This window comes from Chelonoidis abingdonii, chromosome 2 (genome assembly GCF_003597395.2).
Source record: "Chelonoidis abingdonii isolate Lonesome George chromosome 2, CheloAbing_2.0, whole genome shotgun sequence".
Taxonomy (NCBI): domain Eukaryota; kingdom Metazoa; phylum Chordata; order Testudines; family Testudinidae; genus Chelonoidis; species Chelonoidis abingdonii.
In genome coordinates this window covers 240,734,748-240,745,402 of record NC_133770.1, presented here as the reverse complement: position 1 = coordinate 240,745,402, position 10,655 = coordinate 240,734,748, and the positions used below count along the sequence as shown (strand labels likewise).

Below are 10,655 nucleotides of genomic sequence, written 5' to 3'. Positions count from 1 at the left end.
AATGTGGCACTTCTGTAAATAAAAATATTGGGTGAAATCATTGTCTCACTGTAATCAGTGAAAATTTTGCTATCAGTTTCAATCAGGTCAGGATTTCACACATTGTCTATGGACCTTTAATAATAGGTATATATCAAATCCCATCTCATGACTCCATTTTTATCTTCCCATCATCAGAATGCTACATCTCAGCTATGATTCTTCCAGAAGACCTGGTCAAAGAACCTCTTAGAATTTTTGAATGCTGTTCTTTAGTTAATCACAACTAAAATTGTTTCAGTTCTCTGTAGCAATTCCTGCCTCAGAAGCAAGAGACAAATTATGAATCAAGAGTGATTTCTACGAAGCACATTCATAAAAGGCCATTGTTATTGTTGTATGTGAACAACACATTGAATGCATAATCATTGGAACAATTTACCAAGGGTCATGGTGAGTTCTCCATCACTGTAATTTTAAATCAAGATTGGATGTTTGTTATGAGATATGCTTTAATAATTATTTTTGGGGAAGTTCTCTGGCCTGTGTTACATAGGAAGTCAGACTAGATGATCACAATAGTCACTTCTGGCCTTTGAATCTAGGAATCAGTGAATGAATGATTTAATTTTTTTTTTTTTTTTTTAACATTTTGCATGGATTTCATGACAAGAAATTGCTCAGGGGAGATTTCCACAAAATAAACACATTTCAGAAAGAAATCGTTCTCACTCTAAGTTCTTCAAAGAACTTTCTTTCCTATTTCTCTTCCACACACTCCTAAAATCCTTAAAGATGAAGACTGGGGAAATAAGTTACTTAAAAAAACCCCTGCCAGGCGATGTTAACTACTCAAAGTGAGGCAACACAGAAGGAGTTTATCACTGCTTTAACACTGTTGAAGTTAATAGGGACACTTGAAGGATGTTTTAATGATTATTCAGATAGTTCATCAATGGCAAGAAGCTCTTAAAGAAGAAATGCAGCTGAGTAAAAATACATGCTGTAAAATAAAAATACTTTTGTTTTAACAGGTGTTTGGAAAGAAAGACAGCTGCTTGCAGGACAGGCTATGGCATTTTCATACATTTAGACATTTATTGTGCCTATATAATTTTTCTATACAAGTTCCTTATTATAGTGGTATTTTTCTTGCTAGAATATATTATTGATATTATGTACTCACCTGCTGTATTAAAAAGGCTAGTAAATCCAGCTTTTCATAGCATTTTGCTAGGAGAATGATATTTCTACTTAGCAGAGCTCTTTTTCCATTGGGAGAAGCAGCTTAGGCTTCAGCTTTGGCTGATAAGTATATATATGAAAAAAGTGTTCCTAGTCCCTTCTGTATATTGCTAGGAAGAGGCACATTCATTGTGCAGCACTGAGTGTTAGCTTTGGGTGCTTGGTTGTAGAAATAAAAAAGCACCTTAACACTGCAACAAACCAGCGAGGGTAGTGGCAGCAAAAAGCAGAATTGCACAAGTAAGTCTCCGTTCAGTTTAAGCAGCATGGAGGCACCATTGATTTAATAAACAACTGGCAAATGGAAACTGCTTCCTGAAGCCAAAAGGCCAAACAAAATGAATAAGCCTTCCCCCAGCTTGTCTCACACACACCTTCTGTGTAGCCTTCCCAGCTGCTGTTTATACATATGGACCTAGGTGCTTGTTGTCTACTAAGTATCTCATGATTCCTCCAGACAGCTCTAATGACTCATTAAGCCTTGCTGACAGCTTGTTTGCAGTCAGAATACCAAGGGGCAGTGATTGCTTGGGTACCTGGTTTTATGGGCCAAGGTTAGGACATCTTGATTGCTGCATGTACAGAGGGGCTTGCCAACACCAAAAGAGTCAACAATTATGAGATTTGGTTAAAAATCAGGAGATACTTATTTATTTATTTTATATTTTACTTTTCTTTTTAAGATAAGGCTCTATTTATTTGCCTTCTGGTTTTGAAACTGTAGGGTCAGTCAGATCATGATTTCAGATCATTATTTCAGTAGGAGAGTGGTGAAGCACTGGAATGGGTTAACCTAGGGAGATGGTGGAAGGTGGAATCGCCATAGAATCATAGAGTATCAAGGTTGGAAGGGACCTCAGGAGGTCATCTAGTCCAACCACCTGCTCAAAGCAGGACCAATCCCCAACTAAATCATCCTAGCCAGGGCTTTGTCAAGCCTGACCTTAAAAACCTCTAAGGAAGGAGATCCATCACCTCCCTAGGTAACCCCATTTCAGTGCTCACCACCTCTGAGGTGGAATAGTGTTTCTAAATCCAACCCAGACCTCCCCACTGCAAGCTGAGACCATTGCCATCTTGTTCTGTCATCTGCCACTACTAGAACAGCTGAGCCTCCATCCTCTATGGAAACAACCCCTTCAGGTAGTGAGGCTGCGATCAATCCCACCTCACTCTATTCTCTTCTGCAGACTAAATAAACCCCAGTCCCTCAGCCTCTCCTCATAAGTCATGTACTCCAGACCTCTAATAATTTTGTTGCCCATCCTTCTCGTAGTGTGGGCCCAAAACTGGACATTAGTACTCCAGATGAGCCTCACCAATGCCGAATAGAGGGAATGAATCACGTCCCTGAGCTACTGCAATGGCTTCCTACTTAATACACCCAAAATGCTATTTAGCCTTCTTGGCAACAAGGGCACACTGTTTTGACTCATCTCCAGCTTCGTTGTCCACTGCTAACCCCTGTAGGTTCCTTTTCTGCAGAACTGCTGCCTAGCCACTCGATCTCTAGTCTCTGTAAGCAGTGCATGAGATTCTTCCGTTTTAGTGCGGACTCTGCACGTTGTCCTTGCTGAACCTTCATCAAATTTCTTTGGCCCAATCTCTAATTGCTAGCGTTCCTTCTGTATTGTGCCTATCCTTACCCCTTCCAGCAATCTACATCTCCTCCCAGTTTAGTTGTATTCTGCAAACTTCCTGAGGGTCAGTCCACGCAGCCTCCAGATCATTAATTGAGAATTGAACAAAAACCGGGTCCCAGGACCGACCCTTGGGCACTCCGCTTGATACAGCTGCAACTATGACATGGAGCCATGGGATCACACCTGTTGAGCCGATGCATCTAGCAGCTTCGTAGGCCACCTTACAGTCCATCATAAACAGCCCATACTTCTTTAACTTAGCTGGCCAAGAATACTGTGGAAGACCATATCAAAAAGCTTTTCTAAAGTCAAGGAATAACACGTTCCACTGCTTTTCAAACATCATCCACAGAGCCAGTTCACTCATTCATAGAAGGCAATTGAGGTTAGATCAAAGGATGACTTAACCCTTGTGAATCCAATGGCTGACGTGTTCCTGAGCAGCTTTGCCTCTCCTCAAAGGTGCTCAAATTGATTCTTAGAAGATTTTTTACGGCCTGAATCCTACTGAGACCATAAAGCCCGGATGGGATGATTTAGTTGGGAGTTGGTCCTGCTATTGAGCAGGGGGGTGCGAGCGTGAGAAGATGAACCTCCTCGCTCTCTTCCAACCCTAATCTTCTATGCATTCAAGGTTCTAGAAAACTGCTTTTAAACAACAATGAAAGATAAATATAATATACAATCACCACATGATGCAGGAGCCTAGGCTTCAACAAAACACCAGTATACATGAAGCTGCATTTGCTGCAGAGTCCAGCATTGTGCCACCACGTCTCTAGGAAGTGTTGTTCTCTTCCCGTATAACTGCGTTGAATTGGCCAATAGCTTTATTGGAGTTAATTATTTGTACTGAGGTGGTTGAAATTTACTCCCAGTGCCTAAGGACCTGGGCAAGTTGAATTCATCCTAATAGATTAGGATTCGGTTACCAGATGTATACGAAGTACGATCTTTTAAACTATTATCTGGCTGTGCCACACCAAGATGCATAAGCCTGCCTTTCTTTCTCGCATCCAGGAGACTTCCTCCCTGAAAACATAAACCACTCACACCCCAGCCATTTTAACAACCCACCCAAACATGTCTTCAGTTCTTACAATGTAAAGCAGTTCTTGGAGCCAACAGACTGCCAAAGAGGCTGGATTCTAATGTGCTCTCATGTGACAATTCCACAACATTACAGACAAGTTCTGAATGGGAGGGTGAAAATCCTGTCATCATTCTCCACCACCTTTCCTTAAATAAACCAAAGCCTTGTTAGTTTTAACTTGTATGTAATGGGCAAACAGTGATAGGCACAAAGATAAATATTAGAAATGGGGTTATCCCAGACCATTCAGTAGGCATATACACATACAGGTGCAAGCTTCCTCTGCGGCCCCAGGGGTGCTCAATCCCCCCCTCCACTGCACCCCTGGCCCCACCCCCACCCCTTCTCCCAAGCCCCCATCCCTGCCCTGCCTCTTCCTGCCCAGTTCTACCCCCTCTCCTGAGTGCTCCCTGTCCCTGCTCCTCCCCTCCAGTGCCACCTGCACACCACGGAACAGCTGACTGTGGCAGGCGGAAGGCACTTGGAGCAAGGGAGGAGGAGTTGATTGGTGAGGTGCCAGCAGATAGGAGGTGCTGGGCAGGAGGGGGAAACCAGAGAGTCGGTGTTTATGCATACACACTCACAGACACACACACTTACTTCCAAGCATATTTCAAGTGTGTACTGTGTAACCAAGTTTTCTTCATGACCTAGGGATAAGTATAAAGGTCCCAGTCCTGCAATGAGCACTGGGTGGGGCAGGGATAGACTCCATTGGGCCATCAGTCTACCTGTGCATAGCTCAGTGCAAGATTGGGGCCAGAGGTATTATGGTTCATAAAGCAAAATATCTATGAGTCAGGAACATTTTCTAGCATGATCTTCCATGTGGTCTGGTCTGCTACCTGCCAGCATTCCATGTGTTCGAGCAAGGCAAAAAAAAAACAACCAATATACCATATTGTTTGAGTGTTAAGGATAGGGAATTCATTTTTATTTCTTAAACAGATGGTGGTTACAGTCTGTTTTTGTAACAGTTGCAAGCAGTTTCATTATACAATTATGGCTAAGATACAGAAACAACTGAATCTAACAGAAGACAAAAGAAAACAAGCTGCAAATATGCTTAACAGAATCAACAGCTAAATGAGACCCATAAATGTACTCATCATCACATCCCTTAATTTGATATTTGTGCGCAGACATGTCTTAAAATTCCAAACAAGCAGCTTACACCAATTAACTTGTTTAAAACAGATAATTTGTTTCAGTAATTTATATGGGTAAATAAAATTCATTGTCTACATGAAATTCCCGTAGTGCTTTATTTTTGGCATGCATGTTTCATTCCTCATGTGTGTATTCCATTTTAACAGAATCTGTGTTTATTTTTTAAGAACAAAGTAGATAAACTCAGTACAAAGCTGTGTGACATAGGCAACACCTGTTTCTGCTACATCTCCCTTCCTTACCACTCTCTTTCTTCCCTGCCTATGCCTCTCTCCAGGTGATTATGGTGAGCAACTAGCTCTCTGAGAGACTTGAACAGGACTTACATATTGATAGATGTGGGTGAATGCTTTAATGTTTATTAATCTAAAAATGAGAAAAGATTACAAAAATATAAGGAGTAGAAAACCTTAGACAAGTTAAAATACATAAATCTTTAAGCAAAGTTTGTTTTGATCAGGCAAAGTTTAATATATCAAATGTCACTCCAAAATAACAGGGATATAAACTGAACAAAAAACATTATACTAACTATGTATTCAAAAGTGACAGTAAACCTTCTTTACCTAAGGACACTGTGCCATAGTTAGTAATCTGATTCGGTGCATTAAAGCATCCACACAGAATAATTCCATTTAAGTATTGTTGATATTATAAAAATAACTATTTAAATCATTATATGTAAACTAAAACAGATCTTCAGGTGTAGGTTTGATCATTATGATTTTGTTTTAATTAAAGTCTTCAATATTCCCACTGATTTCACAAACCTGTGAAAATAAACACAAAACAAGAAAGTAGTGCTGAAACCATTATATACAAAAATAGAATGAGAAATCTCGATCTTTACTGTGTTTGCTATATTATGCAGGATTTCCCATATTTCCAAATAGAATACTGTGACCTAAAATGGAGTGATGTACATGTAACAATGTTTTAATGTTATTGATGAATCATGACTAGCGTGCAGTGTAAGAAGCCTGAGATGAGTTGGTTAATTGTAATTAATCAAATAAATCATATGACATTGTTTCTATTCCTGACTGAATGAGCAACCACCATGCAGCTTCAGGGTGAATGCTTACCAGTGCAAATTTAAAATTCAGTTTCCACAAATGCTCACACGTCCATGCAACTTTGATATTTGTTTTCTGCAAACATTGCTGGTAACTAAAGTATCACAGAAAGCAAAGATATGAGTGTTCCTGCAAATGGATCTGCTTGTGAAGATCGAGTGGCAGGATCCATCGCATAAGAGGGACATTCAAACCAAATTCACATGCAGTCTTGAGTGAATATCCCTGAAGGTTTTTTTTACCAGCCTTCTCCCAACTCTACTAAGCACCAGAAGAACTAGCAAAGTACACTGATTTCATATTTATCCAATTCTTTTGAGCACGCACAACTACACTACTCATCTGTTGGACCCAAGGAAGTGCCACACGAACGAACAACTTTAGTTGGAGATAACCAACCTGACATACTTGTAACAAGATGTTTATTTTTCTCTTTCTCAAGGAGTAGCTGTGGATTTTACATATGACTCTATTCAGCTTTGTACATGAGTATTCAACAGAATGCATAACAACAGAAATAACACCTGTGAAATACTAGCTAAGTCCTTACTGCACATTAACCTTATATTTATTTCATTAATTTCTTTCATCTTTGCCTTAAGTTTAACTCAGCGGTTCTCATACTTCATTGCACCGTGACTTTCTTCTGACAACAAAAATTACTACAGGACCCATCCCCCTGCATCTGCCATGTGGGCTGAAGACAAAGCCCAAGCCCTGCTGTCCCAGAGCTGGTGTTAAATTTGCTGGGGACTGGGGCTAAAGCCACAAACCAAACCCTGCTTCACAGGGTCTGAAGCCAAAGTCTGAGACCCATTGCCCAGGGCTGAAGCTCTTGAGCTTTGGCTTCAGCCACCGGCGGTGGGACTCAGGGTTTGGTTTCAGCTCAGGGCCCCAGCAAGTCTAACACTGGCCCTGCCAACCCCATTAAAAGAACTTTGGAGTTGCGGCCCACAGTTTGAGAACTGCTAGAAACTGTTTTTCTTATAAGCACCCATCAGACTCAACTTTAATAAAATGTAGCCAGATTCAATGACACTACTAAAATCTTTGCTATGTTTGAAATACTTAGTATATTGGTGGCACTGATTATGATGATGATTAACAAGATACTTTGGCCCAGTCTTGACAAACATAAAAAGATGAGGTTTTCAATCATGCTAACGCAATCAAAATTGCTTAACTTGATTAAAAAGCCCTTTTAATACTCACTAAGATGCAAGCTAACATGGTTGGAATGTGTATTAGCTGTGTTGTAGCCTAGGTTTCCCATAAACAACTGCATTAACACCTTTTTTGCCTGCCAAGACAGGACTTTTGTGTTTGAACTGAAATGTTTTCATGCCTTGTAATGGCAGGGGGAAGGATGAGGGAAATGATGTCGTGACCAAAAGCCCCAGTGAGTTTTTTCCAGTCACTTATTTCCATGATTTTACTCCATCATATCTATCTAGCTATCTCTCTACCTACCTACCTGATATACCAGGCCCAACGCTGGCCACCCTATCTCAAAGAAGATAGGACACTTATAGAAGGGGTCCAGAGACAGATGATGAAAGTTATTAGAGGTATGGAAACTCTTCTACATGAGGAGAGATTGAAAAGATTAGGATTGTACAGTTTTTGGAGATTACAATGATATATGCAAAATAATGAATGGCATAAAGAACGTAAACTGGGCATGCCTATATACTCTCGTAATACAAGAATAAGACAACATTCAATTTTTTTTGGTAACATAATGCATAATTAACCTCTGAAACTTGCTGCCACAAAATATTACTGAGGTCAAGACCTAAGTAGGATTTGAAACATGATTACGCATTTATATGAATGTTACTGGACAAAAAGATATAAGGGATACAATACTTCATGCTTCAGGGCATAAACCTATCTACGTACCATTAGTAGACAAGGGTTATGGAATTCACAAGGCAAATTTCTTCTTAATTGTCCATTATGTGTACTCTTACACCTTCCTCCGAAGCATCAGGCACTAGCCACTCTTACAGATGGGATACTGTACAAGATGATTCAGCATGGCTATTCCTATAATACTATGCTTGAGAAACTGTCAAACGCCCAACAGAGAGTGATCTCTTCCTTAGATGCCATCAGGTCACTCTGGCAGGAAACAGCTTTGGAAAGGTACGTGACTAAAACTACTGAAAGAGTCTGATTTTCTAATATAAGAGAGGGTGACAATAAGTTAATGCTTGTACAGATAGCAACTAGTGGGCCTAATTCTCCATTGACTAGTGGCAGGACACCAGAATAAAAATGAGTAACTGAAATCAGTGAAGTTAGCATAAGATCAGAATCAGGCGCTCTATTTGGAATGCAATATGCAAAACATTAACTAGCTAATTCTCAAAATTGTCCTGTGAGGTCGGCAGATGATATTACTCCCATTTTACAGACTGGGAAAATGAGACACAGAGAAGTTGGATGGTATTTAAGACACCACAGTGATGGGCACATTAGTATTGCATATTGAGAAATTATGAGCTTGTCTATATGTCTCTGCACTGTGAATTGGACCATAACTGCCCCATGTAGATCCTCCTAGCCCAAACTAAAAGGTACCTATTTTGCATTAACATAGTTACCTTTTAAATAGGACTATGTTAACATGAACTAGATACTTTTTAATTTGTGCTAAAGAGTAGTTACAGCACACTTTAATGCAAACTGCAATTCACCCCCCCGCTAAATATACTGTGGATAATGTAGACAAGCCCAAAGTGATTTACTCATGGGCTATATAGACAGCCAATTTCATAGATCAGGGATTACAACTCAACAGTGCTAGCTCATGAATTTTTCCACTAAAGGGGTTTCTCAGCCACAATTATTTCTTTTATATATATGATATATAAACGTAACCCCTCCCAGCTCTTCCTTCTCCCTAAACGTAAGCCTTTCCCACTTTGTGCTGCACGGCGTTACTGCAGCTTTGAGTCAGAATAACTGCCAGTCTTGTAAAATGTATTACACAGATGTTGGAGGGGATTTAAAGTTTTAAAAGTGTAGCATACTAAGGGCCGCAGAAGGAAATCAGCTCTTTTTCATGAACTCTTCCCCTCCTGGTCACTTCTGTATATTGGGCCACAAAGAATTTAAAATTTTCCCTGGTTTCTGTGGCAATCTGACCCTTCTGCTGAAACAATCAGCCAGCTGTGAAACCAAGATATTGTCCAGACCTTATGCAGTGCAGAAGGGTATGCATACATGGTTTGATGCTCCCCTGCCATCCACCTTATGGAGTCTTTTATACCGGTGCAAAGTGGATGTAAGGTGTTACCATTCTGACTTGTTAGCATTTCATATCTACTTTCCATTTGCTCTGTACAGGTGCCAATGTGCAGGGCAAAAAAGAATGAGGTTCATGGTCTCTTGAACTGAGCTCTTAGAGATCATACGTGAAGGAAAGTTAAGAATATGTGACAAAAACTATAATAGGCTACAGAATATCATCTCTGCCTGTTGTGACAGTGCTCTGCTACTACAGTGGTGGTTGTCATAGAAGAACCAAGAAAGCTAGACAGATAGGGCTCAACCTTAACTCTGCACTGATCCCTTTACACTGCTCCTGTAGTGCAAAGAAGCTAGAAAGCTGCCAGATCTCCCCAGCTGGGAATACTCTCTGCAGCCTCCAAATCTCACATAAAGGATTTACTGAAGAGAGAAGGTGAGTGAGGTATTATCTTTTTTTGGACCAACTTCTACTGGAGAGAGAGACAAGCTTGTCTTTCTCACCAACAGAAATTGGTCCAATAAAAGATAATACCTCACCCTTGTGCCTCTGATCTCCTGAGACTAACACGGCTACAACAGCACTGCATATACGCTTTACTGAAGGCATTCCTAGGGTGGAAATATGGCCAGTGCATCAGTGTAATCTTCACAGGTGCCACAGGGCCACAGCCACCTGGGCATTACTTAGAGTAGCCAAGTTTGCTAAGCCCTCAATTCAGCATAGCACTTAACGTGCTTAAAGTAGGTACTTAAAATTAAGTGTTAAGTACATCTCTACTCAAAAAATCATTTCACCATGTGACTGAACTTAAGTGTGTGCTTTGGTGAATCAAGGCCTATGCATGGCATCCTCTTGATTTAGTTGAAATTTGAAGGAAAGTTGGTTGTGTTTTTGTGTAAAGTTTAATCTTTTAGTCACATTGGCTACCTTTTTAAACTGACTAATGGTGACTAAGCCTAAATATGTCAGTAAAAACATTACTTTATTGTGTTAAATTCTTTAGTTAAAAAAACTATACCTACTTTAATTTCCTCAAAAGCTTTGCTTTTAGATGAATTAGTATTTTAGATAAATCATTTAACAATGAACATGTTGTTGAAACAACTTACATTTAAGTAACTCAAACCAGATAGTTCTCCAGATACAACTCAGAGTTGCTTTATCAATATATAGCTATTGGGACATTTTTA

The 10,655-nt window shown here is 40.0% G+C and overlaps 1 protein-coding gene across 1 annotated transcript in view; it reads right to left on the bottom strand.

The window, feature by feature from the left end:
* Positions 1-5,717: 5,717 nt before the first annotated feature.
* The window catches only part of C2H8orf34 (chromosome 2 C8orf34 homolog), a 307,615-nt gene continuing 302,677 nt past the window's right edge, over positions 5,718-10,655 (bottom strand). Inside the window, exon 14 of the mRNA XM_075063069.1 lies at positions 5,718-5,900. Coding sequence (XP_074919170.1) covers positions 5,893-5,900 — 8 coding nt within the window. The 3' untranslated portion in view covers positions 5,718-5,892. The remainder of the gene's footprint in view (positions 5,901-10,655) is intronic.